The sequence below is a fragment of the Bos mutus genome, chromosome 6 (assembly GCF_027580195.1).
Source record: "Bos mutus isolate GX-2022 chromosome 6, NWIPB_WYAK_1.1, whole genome shotgun sequence".
Taxonomy (NCBI): domain Eukaryota; kingdom Metazoa; phylum Chordata; class Mammalia; order Artiodactyla; family Bovidae; genus Bos; species Bos mutus.
In genome coordinates this window covers 93,718,259-93,735,936 of record NC_091622.1, presented here as the reverse complement: position 1 = coordinate 93,735,936, position 17,678 = coordinate 93,718,259, and the positions used below count along the sequence as shown (strand labels likewise).

Genomic DNA, 17,678 nt, shown 5'->3' with positions numbered 1-17,678 from the left:
TAAAGATAATGCTTATTACTACTTCTACTCACATTGTATGGAGGACATACCCAGCTAAATAAAACATGAAAAGGCAATACCAAACAGGATAAAAAAGGGGGAAATTTTGTCTTTATTAGTTAAATGACACATTTGTCCTCATAGGAAAAATTTTAAAACCTACAAATTACTAAAAGAGTAAGATAATATAATGAGTTCTCTGAATATTATTAATACATAAAAGTTTTTAGTAAGAAAGATTTAGTAAATGTAATTCATGAATTATAATATCAATTAAAAAAATGATCTAGGGGGTCTGCTCTTGTGGTCCAGTGGTTAAGACTTTGCCTTCCCATGTAGAGGCTATAGATTCGATTCCTGGTCAGGGAGCTAAGATCTCACATGCCTTGGGGCCAAAAAAACCAAAGCATAACTCTGATAGCTCAGTTGGTAAATTCGAATTGTTACTGAGCATGTATACAAAAGAAGTTCTCTTAATGGGGCCCCGTATGGTAAAATCATTTTGAAACAGTTCAGCCAAACTTAGAAGAGGTAGAAAACATATTTTAAAAAAAGTCTACAATTACAGAAAATTTATTTTTCTGTAGAAAATATTCAAGGAGACATATTCAAGATGATTCACATACAGAATTGTTTGTGTGGTAGGCAGAATTCTAAAATGGCCCCCAAGAGTTCCATTCTCTGGTTTCCTGTATAAAGCACTCACCTTAAGTGTGAGTAGAACTAGTGAATATGATGATATATCACCTCTATGGTTATGTTATGTGATATGACAGAAAGGCTTCCACAGAAGTAATTAATGTCTCTGATTAGTTAACTTTGAGTTAATTCAAATGAATGCCACTCTTGGTAAGTCTGACCTAATCAGGGAGCCTTGGCAAGAGGTAGAAAAGATTCAAAACTAAAGATGTGAAGTCTGCTGGCCTTGAATAAGCAAAATGCCATATTGTTGAATGGTTCACATGCCAGGGAAGGAGGGGTGGTCCCTGTACCTGATAAAGGTCTGCAATTGGCAGGCAGCAAGAAAGTGGAGACCTCAATCTAACAACTGCAAAGAACTAAATTGCAACAACAACTGAAATAAGCTTGGAAGAAGACAGTGTGCCTCTGAGGCTGCAGCCCTCACCTTTATTTTGCTTTTACGGGATCCTAAGCAAAGAAAACCAACTGGGCCAGGCTGTGCCCAGACTTCAGGCTCACAAACTGTGACAAATTATGCTGTTTTACATCTCTAAGTTTGTGGATATTTCTTATGCAGTTGCAGAAAAATAACAGCTTGTAATAGCAAGAAACAACAAAAATCTTGAAATAACTCAAATGTCTATGGGTGGCAAATGAATCAGTTCAGTTCAGTCGCTCAGTTGTGTCCGACTCTTTGCAACTCCATGAACTGCAGCACACCAGGCCGCCCTGTCCATCACCAACTCCCAGAGTTCACCCAAACCTATGTCCATTGAGTCGGTGATGCCATCCAACCATCTCATTCTCTGTCATCCCCTGCTCCTCCTGCCCTCAATCTTTCCCAGCATCAGGGTCTTTTCAAATGAGTCAGCTCTTCACATCAGGTGGCCAAAGTATTGGAGCTTCACCTTCAACATCAGTCCTTCCAATGAACACCCAGGACTGATTTCCTTCAGAATGGACTGGTTGGATCTCCTTGCAGTCCAAGGGCCTCTCAAGAGTCTTCTCCAACACCACAGTTCAAAAGCATCAATTCTTCAGTGCTCAGCTTTCTTTATAGGCCAACTCTCTCATCCATACATGCTACTGGAAAAACCATAGCTTTGACTTGAGGGACCTTTGTCAGCAAAGTAATGTCTTTGCTTTTGAATATGCTATCTAGGTTGGTCATAACTTTCCTTCCAAGGAGAAAGCGTCTTTTAATTTCATGGCTGCAGTCACCACCTGCAGTGATTTTGGAGCCCAGAAAAATAAAGTCAGCCACTGTTTCCACTGTTTCCCCATCTATTTCCCATGAAGTGATGGGACTATTTGCCATGATCTTAGTTTTCTGAATGTTGAGCTTTAAGCCAACTTTTTCACTCTCCTCTTTCACTTTCATCAAGAGGCTCATTAGTTCTTCACTTTCTGCCATAAGGGTGGTGTCATCTGCATATCCGAGGTTATTGATATTTCTCCCGGCAATCTGGATTCCAGCTTGTGCTTCCTCCAGCCCAGCATTTCTCATGATGTACTCTGCACAGAAGTTAAATAAGCAGGGTGGCAATATACAGCCTTGATGTACTCCTTTTCTTATTTGGAACCATCTGTTGTTCCATGTCCAGTTCTAACTGTTGCTTCCTGACCTGCATACAGGTTTCTCAAGAGGCAGGTCAGGTGGTCTGGTATTCCCATCTCTTCCAGAATTTTCTGCAGTTTATTGTGATCCACACAGTCAAAGGCTTTGGCATAGTCAATAAATTGGCAAATGAATAAATTAATACAAATGAATTAATAAATTAATGCAGTGTAGTCATACAATGTTACAGTGTGAAAAAGTAAAAGTGTTAGTCACTCAGTCACGTCCAACTCTTTGGGACCTCATGGTCCCAAAAGATATGGGACCCAGCCAGGCTCCTCTGTCCATGGAATTCTCCAGGCAAGAATACTGGTGTGGGTTGCCATTCTCTTCTCCAAGGAATATTTCTGACCCAGGGATAGAACCAGGGTCTCCTGCATTGCAGGTGGATTCTTTACCATCTGAGCCACCAGGGAAGCCCATTATAGTAGACCATGATAAAATTAAATAAAATATACCAGCATGGATGAATCTCAAAAACTTGTTGAGCAAAAAAATTGCAAATCAGAAGTATACACACTACAACTTTACTAATACAATTATTAAAATAGGAAAAATCAAATAATATGTCATTTAAGGACAGATATAAATGAGGAATTGTTCATGTTATATACTTAAGGTTGAGATTGCCTCTGGGGAAGAAAGATGTTTGAGAGGACTATAAAAGTGGTTTCAATGGTATTGGCACTAACCTACTTCTTAGGTTCTGCAGTGAGTATCTGAGTATTTATTTTGTTATCTATCAAACTCCAGATGTGTTATAAACACTCTTTTAAAATGGAAGACATAACTCACCATTGAGTACATAATCCTTTAAAAAGGTGCCCAAATTCTAGAAAGTTAATCTCTTGTCTTCCTAGATTAGAAATTGAGTAATAATTTCATCAAGTGGAAAAAAATTATGTATGGCTCTCCAAGTGCATTTAAATACAGCAACAGCAGTAACAGCCATGGTCGTCATCATCTCTTCAACCTAATTAGTGATGGCAGTTGAGGCAGATCAGCGAAGTGAGCCAGGAGACTCATGACCCAGGTGTCATCTTTCTTCTGTGTTGTGTGCTTTGCATGTCCAATCTGTGCTGTGTTGGGTGAGTGAAGCTGAGAAAAACCCAAGTGCTAATAACAGTGAGAGAGGAAGACACAGAGGTAGAAAATTGAGGGAGAGGAAAAAATTCTAAATATGTTTCACTTTTCTTGAATTAATGAGAAACTGAGTCATAAACCATTGTTAAACTTGTAACTTGATTAGGGATGAATTATTTATCCAATTGAAACATACAACCTATGCTCCTAATATTGAGCTGTTTTGCTTACACATCTTGAATGGTGGATCAGGGAAATTACCAAAGAGTCCTGAGAAACTTCATCAAACCTGAAATTATGATTTTTCCTGGTGAAATATTGAAAGGTAAGCCAGTTCTCTGATTTTACACTAGTTTTTCAAAATCTAATTCTGCTTCTCCAAAGCTAGTCCTGAATTTGATGACAACAGTAGCTAAAGCCAATTATTACTCCTAGAGTTATGTTGGGAACTACACGTCTCAGTAAGACTTTGTGTAGATATACTCATGTCTCTTACACACTTATCACGTATAACAAAGTGATGCTTAATCAGATTCCACAAAGTGTTAATTATCATAATTGGTTAGAAAGAATTTCTAAATTATTGAACATTTCTAACATATTCTACTTCACAAATTAATTGTAGCCTAGAACTACAGAACTGGTTGTAAATAGGGTGGTACTGTTTATACGGTACTGTTGTGGTTTGAAAAATACAGCAGATTATTTACTACAAAAATTTTTCACTAACAAGGAGAAAAAGATTATCTATTCAGTTTTCCCCTTTTGATGCAAACATTTGAATAGTTATTCCTGATAGGTTAGAAGAAATTATTTTCATTTAGTGAATTTCAGTTTCATATCAGTTTCATGTCACCACATCATCCCTCTCCTCTTTGACTCCCACTAGCCCACTCCTCCAGAAAAATTCATCTGTACTAGACTAAAGTCACAGAATTTTAGAACCAGACAAGATTTAACACACCGTGTGGCTCAACCCAAAGATAAAACTACACTTGGCATGGTTGTTAAAATTTCTTTTTGAAAGAAACATTAGAAAATTAAAACTGAGCTGTCCCCATAGATAATTATTGAGAAGGCTTATTAGCCCCTTGAGTTTGAGGAAAAATTCCATCTTTAAGCAGCTGAATTCTTGCACGCACACACACACATACACACACACACACACACAATAATAATTAAATCAGCTACTTTCAAAGTGACCAGACCATGCAGCATGGAGATTACAAAGCAATGACATTTATAAATGTTGGCAACTAGTTGTATACCAGGAAACCAAAAGCAATTTATGTAGGAGTTTGGCATCCTCAGTTCTCTGTAAAATTCTATGACTAATTTCTCAAGTAGTTTTATTCCTCTTACTTAATTACTCTACTTCCTGCTTCACAATACAGATGAGAGCATTTGGTTGTATCCACTGCTCCAAAGGGATCAAGGAATAAAATATGTCAGTGAGGTTTTAAAAAAGGCTAGTTCTATAACTAACAATGGAACATATTACAAGATTTAAATGGGAAAATGTGAGATAAATTAGGTTTTCCTCCTGTATCCTTTCAAAACCTATGGACTAGTATTCTCACACTTTTTTGTCAATCCAGTATTACTTTTCTTATTCTAATTATTTTGAAACCTATTCATAATGTCTGTCATTCTGCATCTGCTGTATTTCCTTCATCCTGTCTCAATTTTTGTTCTCCTCAAGTGTATCTACCAGCCAGGACTTTCAGGGCTTCAAAATAACTTATTCCATATAGTCTACTGCAAGAAGGTCTCACATACATTATCCCATTTCATTCTCAAAATAAAGTAGCAGGGTTGATATACAGATTTCTATCCTCTAGAGGAGAATAGAAAAATCTCCTGTGGCCTGACCAAAATCACAGCTAAAGAAATACTTGAATCAAGAATGAAAGTCAAGCTTCTTCTCACTATGTGCAGCATGATTTCTTAAAGAGCTCTTCTCTTTAGATAAATCAGCTATTCTCTAGTCATTACTCCTCTACTGCCACTCTTCACTCCCACTTCTATTTCCATCGAATGATGTTTATAAGCTTGTATACAAATTGCTGCTGACACAGTACTAACTACAAGTGACTTCTGACAATCTCCAAACCCTTATAGTGCTTGACTTCCTAATGGTACTTAGAGACAACTGGGACACTTACATGGTAATAATGTGGAACTGATGGAATAGGTTTCTAGTATCTCTGCCAGCAGGAATTCTATTAATCTAAAGAGGTCCTCCCTCCAGTACTCTTGCCTGGAAAATCCCATAGATGGAGGAGCCTGGTAGGCTGCAGTCCATGGGGTCGCTAAGAGTCGGATACGACTGAGCGACTTCACTTTCACTTTTCACTTTCACGCATTGGAGAAGGAAATGGCAACCCACTCTGGTGTTCTTGCCTGGAGAATCCCAGGGACGGGAGCCTGGTGGGCTGCTGTCTCTGGGGTCGCACAGAGTCGGACACAACTGAAGCGACTTAGCAGCAGCAGCAGCAAAGAGGTCCTCCCATCTCATATCTGAGAACAGTGAATCCATGACTGTCTCCGAGTATTTCACCTTATTATCATTCTAAGTGGCTTCAGTATTTAGCTAATATATGTCAGACTGAGAAAAATAACATAAAATTTAAATTTACATTAAAAACATAGTCGATTGCTACAATTTCTGTCAGTCAGGGACCAGCCAGCAAACCACTCCAGGTAATTTAAAATGAGGCAATTTAATGCATGGTACTGAGTGATGGGAAGAGCTGAGAAGCCAACAGGGGATGGTGAAGCAATCAAAAAATTAGCAAAGGCAGGAAACCACTACCAATTCTGGAGCTGGAGGGATAAAGGGGGAAGTCTTATTACCCTAGACTAGAAGCCATGATTGCCTGATGGAAAAGCAGAGGCTGTCTAGCAGGGAGCTGAAAGCCCAGAGGAAACCAGCCACTGCAGAAAGATGGCACCTGAGGATCAGCTGCTGCTGCTGCTGCTGCTGCTAAGTCGCTTCAGTCGTGTCCGACTCTGTGCAACCCCATAGACAGAAGCCCACCAGGGCCCGCCGTCCCTGGGATTCTCCAGGCAAGAACACTGAAGTGGGTTGCCATTTCCTTCTCCAATGCATGAAAGTGAAAAGTGAAAGTGAAGTCACTCAGTCCCATCCGACTCTTTGCAACCCCATGGACTGCAGCTCACTAGGCTTCGCCATCCATGGGATTTTCCAGGCAAGAGAACTAGAGTGGGGTGCCATTGCCTTCTCCTGAGGATCAGCTAGTAGGGGACAAATACTCTGGCTTCTCCTATCCCCCCTCTCTCCCACCTCCCTCCACCCACCCCTTTCCAGGTTGCCTATGGACCAAATCTATCTGGAAGCTAGTTGGAAAGCAAGTCTGAGACACATGATTTATGGGTGAGGGGTCAAAATGAACATTAGTACAATAGACAATGACCAACCCACTTCCCAAAGCATGAAAGAGAAATCTAGAGCTGTAAACTGATTGCTAAATTATGTTCAATTTACTTTTCTTTTACATAATGAAAATGATCTGCATATCTCTGAGTAGCCTAGACATTAGAGCATTTGGTACATAATGTAGTTGGTTAGGGAAAATAATGCTAAGTATAGAAGCTGATGCAGCATAAGTACTGTCATATTTTCTCATTACACACTTAAACAACAATAATGGATGTCATTACACAAAAATATGTACTATAATCATACAATTTAGTTAGACTGCACAAAGAAAAGATTCACTTAGCTTGTCTTAATATATTTATACCTCTAATTACATATTCATTATATAAGCATCCACTCAAGACCTACTATGTGGCAGATAATTGGCTAGTTCCTAGAAAACTATTTCCATAAGATAGGGTCATATCTTCAAGAAACAAAGAAGACAGAAACTAAAAATAAATGATACACATAAAACATAGATAAGATTGAGAGGAGCACACAAATAAGAAAGTAGTTCATTTTCCCAGGAGGATAGGAATCAATAAAAGAGAGGATATTTGAGCCAAATCTGAAGAGATAAGAAAAAATCAAAGCAAATGCTATGTTTGTCTGAAGTCTTCCCAGGCTTTTTGCCTGTGGACACATCGATCATTACAAGCATTGCTTACATATCACAGTCCAAATCAATTACAATGCTGAATCATCTGCTTACTTTAAGAAAATGCCTAAGAAGAATCCCTAACATTTCTATCCACTTGGCATTGCAAGAAACCTAACAGAAATAATCTTAATGTTAAAGATCTTCAAGCACTGCATGCTACGATATTACCTTCTTTTTCCATCATTCCCAACCCTGTCCCCTTGCTATCCTCTCCTGCTTCCTACATACTACTGAATATTTTACAGCCGTGGAACTTTGTTCTAATTTGCTTTCTTTTCCAGTACAAGCCAAGAACCATATAGACCTGCAATTCACATTGACCCAAATTCCTTGAGATGATGTTGAAAGGTTTTGCTTGATCTTCCACATTCAGAAAGGGATTTGGATAACATTTTACATACTGGAAATTCTGCCCTTATTCAAGATGTTGATGACCTGTTAGCTACTCCTTCACTGAAATCTTACCACTTTTGTAGACCGTATGTTACAAAGCCTCTAAAAATGCATGGTGACACCTGTCTCAGATTCATTACTTAGGACATGACATGTTTATACCAATAGGAGTGAGGTCATCTTTTAGGATAAAAATTAATTTCAGTGTCCCAAGACTCACTTGAATTTCACTAATGTCCACCCTCTTAGATATATTTAGCTATTGCTTACATAGCATATCAAATATGCTTCTATTCAAAGCTTCTATTTGTGTGTATGTGAGTGTTCAATCATGTCCGACTCTTTGTGACACCATGGACTATAGTCCACCAGGCTCCTCTGTCCATAGGATTTCTCAGGGAAGAATACTGGAGTGAGTTGCCATTTCCTCCTCCAGGGGATCTTCCCAACCCAGGGCTCAAACCCCCATCTCTTGCATCTCCTGCATTGGCAGGTGGATTCTTTACCACTGCGCCACCTCGGAAGCCCAAAGCTTCTATTGCATCGTGCTTAAATGAACATCCTAGAGCCATGATCTTTGTCACAAGAAGCCAAATAATCTTTTTTCTGATTTAAACAAATCTTGTAGAGAAACATAGAACTGTGTTCTTGGTAATGTAAGTCTATATATTTTTTGTTGTGAGGAAAAAGAAACTATTTTAGGTATGAACACAGCTTCATGAAGACAAAGACTGGCCCACTCATTAATATGCGTCAGTTCTGTCCAGATCTCTTTGACTTAGCTATTCCCCACAGGGTCACAGCATTCCTAAAGACATATTCTAATGTGTCTTTAAAATATGCAATTTTATTCTTCTCTGCAAATAGAGAAGGCTGGGCTCATAGTAAACTCAACCTGTTTGTTACCACTTCAATACAAGTGGAGTTTCATGACTGTCTTACAGCCCCTGCCCACTGTTCAAACCCATTACTAACTGCAAAACCTTTTTATCCCCCAAACTATTTACCTCATACTTTAGGTAGATATGCCCTGTCAATGGCCAGAAAAAGGTGGGTTTAGAATATGCAGCAATATGGGGAAGTAGAAATTCCTCCTTATTGTCTATTCTTGCTTACCCACATGACTGAATTTATTATTTTTGGTCTTATTTATGGTTATGGACAATGAAGGAAACAAGAGTTCATCACCTAAGTATAAAAACATTTATTTGTTCATTTATGATCTGTTATACATTATCATGGCTTCCCAAGTGGTGCTAGTGGTAAAGAATCTGCCTGCCAATGCAAGAGATGCAGGAGATGCAGTTTTGATTCCTGGGTCTGGAAGATCCTCTGGAGGAGGCGGAAATGGCAACTCACTCCCATAATCTTGCGTGGGAAATCCCATGGACAGAAGAACCTGGCAGACTACAGTCCATGTCGTCCTAAAGAGCCAAACACAACTGAGCATTACTGCTACTACTACTACTCCTCCTATACATTATCATATTGCTGCCATAAAGGGTTTTGTTCTCTAAATGACTTGCACAGGGAAATGCTTTGGCTCACACTACAGCCAAAGCAACGGCCACTTTCACTTTCTGGATCCAACTAGTTGCCTCTGAAAACTTTGTGTTGTTACCTCTCAGATTCAAGATTAAACAAAATAACAAACAAAATTTACTGACTCATAGGGTGCCTCTTCTTCTCACATCTGTACAGGCCCAAAGACCTTCTTCTTCTTGCTTTCATGGCCTATGGAATGAAAAAGGTAAAAAAAAAGTATGTACACATGTGCTCAGTTGCTAAGTCGTGTCCGCCTCTTTGCGACCCCATGGACTGCAACCTAACACGCTCCTCTGTCCATGGGATTTCTCAAGCAAGAATACTGGAATCAGTTGCCATTTCCTTGTACAGGGGATCTTCTGACCCAGGGATTGAACCCTCATCTCCTGCATTGGCGGACAGATTCTTTACCACCAGCCAGCAAGGAAGCCCTGAACAAAAGTAATGACAACACAAGTGATGGATACATAATTGATATGTGAGTTCTGAGTTCTTCTTAGTTGATCTGTTTTGTCACACCTGCCCCATTTTTCAAGCCTATACTTTAGCAAGTCCAGTAAAGATACAGTGTTCCTACAGAAGAACACAAGGAACTCAAATTCTGGTAGTCCATGTTTTTTAGGAAGAACCTATTGCAGAAGAACTATAGACTCTCTGCATTATGCTTTTAGAGATAGGTCATCTGAAAACATCCTTGTTCACAGACTGAGGTATAACATAAAAGAGAAATTTATGAACAGAAATAATACCAGGAAGTAATTTTTCAATGGATAGAGTCACTTAAAACATCAAGGATGTAAAATATTATAATAAATCTTAAAAATTTATCAATAAAACACAACTATTAAATTACAACAAAAAATAGTAGTTATTCAAGCTATGTTACACAAACCACATGGCTCCAGATTACTTTAACTAGTAAATGAGTATGAATCCTTATTGGAAAGAATGCTGCACACATTTTCTAGATAAGTTAGAGTATAACCATGACCTATAAGAAAAGAGACTACCTAATCACAACAGAATACATTCTAATGTTTGAGTGTCCAGGTAATGATATGCCAGGAAATGGGAAAGGAAGATTGTATAAGGTACATAGATAATTCTAAGGCTTATAGTCATGTTACATGCAAGTGGTACTAATAAAATGTGACTTCTTTGCACTATTAAGTACTCCCAAATCTTGCTACATCAAGGTGGTATAAGAATTTTTAAGTCTATTTAGAAATGCAATTTAGGATTTATGACAAAGGCAGGAATGCAACACAGTGGAGGAAAGGTGACTTTTTTCAATAAATTGTGCTAGATGGATATAATATCCATGCAAGCAAAAAATAGCTGAACTTCTTCCTCACAACATATACACATAGATTGCCTATCTAAACCTAAAATGTGAAACAATAAAGCTTTCAGGAGAAAACACAGAAGAGTGTCTCTGTGACCTTGGAGTTAACAAAGTTTCCTAAACAGGGCATGGAAAGCATTAACCATGAAATTTTAAAAGTGGAAAATTAGACAGTGTTAAAGTTCCTACTTGATGTCAGAAATAACAAGAGAATGAAAAATCAATCAATAGGGGAGGATGCTATTCATTATAAATATCTCTGACAAAAGATTTATATTCATAATATATATATTTTTAAACTCTTTAATATTGAGAAAAATATGCACAACCCAATAGAAAAATGAAAAAAAAAAAAGACTTGAACAACCACTTCACAGAAAAAATGTATGACTAATAAGCATGTAAAAAAGGTGCTCAACTTCATTAGATAAATGCAAAATAAAAAACAATATAATACTACCACCCTCCCACCACCCCCCACCCAACCGCCCCTCCACTCCACTCCAGCCCCTCACCCCACTATGCCATGGCTAAAATGAAAAAGATGGGGAAATACCAAACGTTGATGAAAATGTACAGCAACCATATCGAAAGGCTTGGCAGTATTTATACAAAAGTTGAACATCACAGTCTGTTCTGACCCAATAATTATAGTCCTAGGTAAATGTGCAGGTGTCAACAAAAAACATGCTCCGAAACATTTTGTTACACTATTCATACCATTCCCAAATTAAAAATAATACAAATGGCCAGCAACAGTCCAATGGGTGAATGAACTGTGATATTTTGGAGCAAGGGAAGATAAAACAAGAAAAAGTATAAGGAACTCCCAACTATACACAACTAGATAGCTGAAACAAGTATTGAGTGGGGAAAAAAAGTGAGTGAACGTCGCTCACTCGTGTCCGACTCTTTGAGAGTCCATGGGCTATACAGTCCATGGAATTCTCTAGGCCAGAACACTGAAGCAGGTAGCCTTTCCCTTCTCCAGGGGAGCTTCCCAATCCAGGGACCGAACTGAGGTCTCCCGCATTGCAGACGGATTACCAGTTGAGCCACAAGGGAAGCTCGTGGGGGTGGGTGGGGGTGGGGGGGAGATACAAAAACAGTGTTTGCACTGTGAGTTCATGTATATAAAGACTGTTAGTAATCTAGGTCATAGTTACACTTGGGACATGGGACAGGGAGAACTGGAAAGGGGTGGTGTCAAGGTGTCCTGGGGTGCTTGCAATTGCAAAATGTTCTAGTTCTTGCTCTAAACTCTGGTTACATGGGCTTATCCAGTTTGTGAATATTTATACAGATATATCCAAATTAAAAAGTTACAGCTGGAACAAATAAGAGAATAATGTCAGCAACAGATCAAACATTAAACATTGTATTAAAATCATTGAGGTCATAAGGAACTCTACTGCTCCACCCCCTAAGCCACGCGTGCACACATGCACAGTGAAGTGAAAAACCTCATTGGCTGGGACTAGGTGCGCACTTCCGGAAGCACTTAGCACCGCCCCTTCCGTCTGCTGGTCATCCCGCCTTCCCGCCAACCAGTCTCCGCACTCGCCAGCCCGGCAGCTTCCGCCCCGTGGACTCAAACTCCACCAAGGCAAACAGGGCTTGGCGGCTGTAGCCTGTCTCACAGTCTTCTCCGTCAGAACTGGCTCGCTGCTTGCCGCCATCATGAACATCCGCAATGCTCGGCCAGACGACCTGATGAACATGCAACACTGCAACCTCCTTTGCCTTCCCGAGAACTACCAGATGAAATACTATTTCTACCATGGCCTTTCTTGGCCCCAGCTCTCTTACATCGCTGAGGACGAGGACGGGAAGATTGTGGGCTACGTCCTGGCCAAAATGGAGGAAGACCCAGATGATGTCCCTCACGGACACATAACCTCACTGGCTGTGAAGCGTTCCCACCGGCGCCTGGGCCTAGCCCAGAAGCTTATGGACCAGGCCTCCAGGGCCATGATTGAGAACTTTAGCGCCAAGTACGTGTCCCTGCATGTCAGGAAGAGTAACCGGGCAGCCTTGCACCTCTATTCTAACACTCTTAACTTTCAGATTAGTGAGGTGGAACCCAGATACTATGCAGATGGAGAAGATGCTTATGCTATGAAGCGGGATTTGTCGCAGATGGCAGATGAGCTGAGGAGGCAGTTACAGCTGAAGAAGGGCGGGTATGTGGTGCTGGGCTCCAGGGAGAACCAAGAGACCCAGGGTAGCACACTTCCTGGTTCTAAAATGGCCTGTCAAGAGAAGAACCCGGCCACTGATGGTAGCGGGAGTGACAGCAAGGAACCCAGTGAATCCACGGAAAGCCCCGATGCCCAGGACAGTTCAGAAGACTCCAACTCCACCTCCTAGAGCCTGCTTAAGGTAAGTGTTCTCACTTCCTCGACCCAGTTCCTATCTCCCCTGAATTCCTGCACCATACTTGGGTCGCCGGCGTCCATCCCATTCTAGCCCCAATGGATTTCACTGTGAAAACACCCTGTTGACCTTGGATAGGAGTGTAGAGTGGGTTGGGGGAAACTCATTGCTCATCATAGGAAGTTAATAGGATTCCATGCTGAAAGTAGATTAAATTCAGTAAAATAAACAACATCCTGTCTTCGATATCAATTGTATTTCAGAATATCCACATAGTTTATGAAATAAATTTCTTCTTTATAGAATGACAGCTAATAAAAGCAGAAAGAATGCTAGAATTATAAAGTTGCCATTTTGAAACTCTTGAAACAATAGATCAGGCAGTTGTCATCAATGAATGATGCCATTAGGTGAAAGTTGGGACTGTTTGCAATGATGGATCAAGCTAGCAACACTTGAAGTCACTGGTCAAGTGTAGCATCACTATGTGCTGTGCTGTGGTTAGTTGCTCAGTGGTGTTTGACTCTTTGCAACCTCATGGACTGTTCACCAGGTTCCTCTGTCCATGTGGATTCTCCAGGCGAGAATACTGGAGTGGGTTGCCATGCCCTCCTTCAGAGGATCTTCTCAACCAAGGGTTGAGCATCACTATAAGGGAGACAAATATTATGTGCCTCCTAATCCAATAGGAAGTGCACAGTGACAGCTATGAAATATTCTTGCCCAAAGAAAATATTGTGTGTCTGTATAAAATGTATCTTGAATCCAAAGAAGACCCTGGATCTAACATTTTTTTAAGGAAAAAAAAAAACATAGGGACATGTTAAATTTCAATCAGCCAAATCCAGAATGAGAAAATTTCTACAGAACAAATGATCTGGTTTCTCCAACAAATGAATGTCATTTTTAAAAAGAGAGGAGGAATTTATCAGTTAAAACAAGTTGTAGAGGTATACTAACCATATACAACTGTTATGGAGGTTGTTTGGTTTAAACAAACTAAATATAAGACATTTTGACACAACTAGGCAGAACTTGAACACAGATTGTATCCTATTAAGGAATTGTTAATAATTTGGTTAAGTGAGCTAAATGATATTGTAGTATTGTTTTAAAAAGCCCTCATCTGTTAAAGATACTGGTTCAGATCAGTCGCTTAGTCGTGTCCGACTCTTTGCTACCTCGTGGACTGCAGTATGCCAGGCTTCCCTGTCCATCACCAACTCCCGGAGCTTGCTCAAACTCACATCCATTGAGTCGGTGATGCCATCCAACCACTTTATCCTCTGTCATCCCCTTCTCCTGCCTTCAGTCTTTCCCAGCATCAGGGTCTTTTCTAAGGATATATATTGAAGTAATTAGAGTTGAAATAATATGAGGCCTTGGATTTACTTCAAAATACTCCAGCAAAATCACACACACACACACACACACACAAAAGAGGTCATGGAGGGGGAAATAGAAAAAATAAGAATGACGACATGTAATAATTGTTGAAGTTGGGTAATGGGTACTTGGGGGATGTATTATGCTGTTTTTTTCACTCTATAATGTGTGAAAATCAACATGAAAAGTCAAAGAACAAAACAATTACTGTTCTTCATACTACCCATTAATCAGTCACTGAAAAGTAGTTTTAAAAGACTATTTAATTTCCCTTAAAGAACGTTGTAACACCTTAACAATTTGAAGGGTCAATTTAGAAGCTTTAACTTCTAGTCACCTTACCCTTATATATGAAAAAGGCAGCAACTTTCACATAACAAAGTCCAGTTATGAGTGACACACTGCATATAATTAAATGCCATTGGATTCATTTACTCATTGGTAAAAATTTGTATATGCGTGGCATGAGACTTGGAGCTTGGTATACACCAGTGATTAGGACAGGCTGATGTTTACATTATATAGCATCTTATCTTTGTGGTTATCAGCTTCTCTTCAGTTGTTATAGTATACCTGAGTAAGATTTTAAGTAAGCAAAGATAATTGGAGATTGCTTAATATCTGATATGAGAAACAAAAATAACTGTCACTTTAGCAGGGGAAGAGAAAATAATAAATAATTGTAAGAAAATTATTGTGTGGCAGTTATAAATCTCAGTGTCCAAATTCAGGAATAACTGAAATGTTTCTTTATATTACTGTAATCGGACTTTATTTCTAAGATGAAAGAGGTGTTCCCTGTACTTAGCATCAGTGTCCTTCCATGTTGGAACCTGCTGTGACAGCTCCGTTGGCTCCATCTAATCTTTGGTCCTTATGAGCGCCTTCTGGGTCCTTTCCAGTCAGAGTCCTCTTCAGGTCTCAGGTGTTCTCTGCCATGTTTGGGCAATTTTGGTAGCAAGGGTATTAATGTGCGTAGGCTAGTTGTTCTAAAAATTCATCTCCAAATCTCAATAACTGAAAACAGTAACACACATTTTCTCACATCACGGTCCAGTATGAGTCAGCGATGTGGTAGGGATGTGGAGGGGAGAGGAAAAGAAAGGCCCTTCTCCATGAAGTCATTCAGGACTCTTATCTGCTCCTTAGCCCTGTTTAAGAATCTGGTGAAACCTAAGGACACCTCGAAAACTGCCTTTTAAAGGCTTGAAAATCTGTGCGATTGCAAAGGAAACCAATTTTTATTAATACTGTTATCAAATTATTTTAAAATAAACTTATTTTGTTGTTCAGTCACTAAGTCGTGTCTGATTCCTTACCACCCCATGGACTGCAGCATGCCAGGCTTCCCTGTCCTTCACTGTCTCCCAGAGTTTGCTCAAATTCATGTCCATTGAGTCGGTGATGCAATCTAACAATCTCATCCTCTGCCATCCCCTTCTCCTTTGCCTTCCATCTTCCCCAGCATCAGGGTCTTGTGTTATTTATGTATTTAAAGGAAAATTGAGTGTAAATGCAATTTGGAGATACCTCCAGCAGCTGTAGTGTAATATGAAAACCTGTGATTTGTATTGGTGATAAAGTCACAAGGTCTGTAAGACACTACTGTGCCTTAGTGCCTATATTCATAATTGAAGGAAATGCTAAACTTCAGTTGGAGGCTAGTGAAAATCCAGAATTTTTTGTTGTTGTTCCAAATCCAAGTTCATGGTTCTCCCAAATTCAGTTAATGGATCCCAGGCTAAAAACCCCTGATACAGTGCCATTTTCTAGAATCATATGTCCTCCACTTGTTCATATACATTCAACTTGCAGATAAGGGAAGATAATACACATGGAGGTTTATCTAGGTGTTAAAAGTCAGTCTCATTTTCCTAACTACCTGCAGGGGAGATTAGATAGTGCAGTGTAGTTGTATGCCTGGGAGGAAAAGGAATGAGTTCTGGTAACCACACAATATCGTTTCTGCAACAGTGGGAACCACCCCAGTGGTGCTCTGGACTTTGAGAAGTTCTGCTTCCATGCCCGGCTAGGAGCCTGGGGTCTCTCTGCTGCCCCCTCCCTCTCCATAACGTGGCACAGAAAATTCTGCCAGGCTGTCTGAGCTGTCTGCTTAGTCACACGACACACATGTCTTCTGCACAAACCTCGGCATGGGACACTGGGACCCTGCCACCTTGCTGCCTTTATGCCTCTTGTGCCTTTATGCCTGGAAGAATTGACCCCTCTACATGGAAATCCCCCGAATTGTCTAAAGCTGCATTTACCATCCCTCACCTTTGTCCCATTCAGCAGGGGTTTATTAGGACATACACTTAGCTGCCTGAATGGGAAAAGACTTCTGTGAGGAAAGAAAGAATAGAGACAAAAATTAAAAGGTTAATACAACAGAAGTATTATCCAGCCACAATTGTGGCATTCCCCCTGTGGAACTGGAGTTAGAATACCTACAGAAGAAAGTCCTGAAAGAAATAACCTTTCATTTTCCCTTATCTTATTTTGCGTCTGGGCAATGGAGACAGAGTTAGAAGATTTAGAAATGATGGTGAATAGGGCAGCTGGTGAAGGAGACCGGATGTCTTCCTCTACAAAATGGTAATAAAAGTCACTGAGAACACTGTGAGAACACTGTGTCAGAGGTACGATTATAGGGACTACTTGTGAATTGTCTCACTTAATCCTCCTAAAATCCCTCTAAAGTAGGTACCCAGGTAGTGCTAGTTGTAAAGAACCTGCCTACGAATGCAGGAGACATAAGAGATGCAGGTTCGATCCCTGGGTTGGGCACATCCCCTGGAGGAGGAAATGGCAACCCACTCCAGCATTCTTGCCTGGAGAATCCATCCCACAGACAGCGAGGCCTGGCGGGCTAAAATCCATAGAGTCACACAGAGTCAGACATGACTGAAGTGACTTGGCACACACACACACACATGCAAAATGCATTGCTCCATTTTACAGATGAGAAGTGCCTGTCATTCAGACAGTAAGTGGAAAACAGGGATGCAAACTCAGATGCTGGGACTCCACCAGGGTGAAGATTAAGTGGACAATGCCTGAAAATTGCTTAGCCCAATGCTTCACACACAGTTACTTATTCTATAAATTTTTGCTTTCAAACTGCAGTGATAGTAACCATCCAGCC

At 40.1% G+C, this 17,678-nt stretch overlaps 1 protein-coding gene and 1 long non-coding RNA gene across 3 annotated transcripts in view; one reads left to right on the top strand and one right to left on the bottom strand.

Annotated features, from left to right (window-relative positions):
- The window catches only part of LOC138988317 (uncharacterized), a 173,323-nt gene that overhangs the window by 99,404 nt on the left and 56,241 nt on the right, over nucleotides 1-17,678 (bottom strand). The window lies entirely within an intron of this gene.
- On the top strand, nucleotides 12,439-13,141 carry NAA11 (N-alpha-acetyltransferase 11, NatA catalytic subunit). Its single transcript, XM_005904221.3, has one exon. It carries the CDS (start codon nucleotides 12,452-12,454, stop codon nucleotides 13,139-13,141), a length of 690 nt encoding a protein of 229 aa, XP_005904283.1. The 5' UTR covers nucleotides 12,439-12,451.

Excerpts from the sequence above, each read along its gene's own strand:
- NAA11 (XM_005904221.3), top strand. The coding sequence starts at position 12,452 with ATGAACATCCGCAATGCTCGGCCAGACGACCTGATGAACATGCAACAC.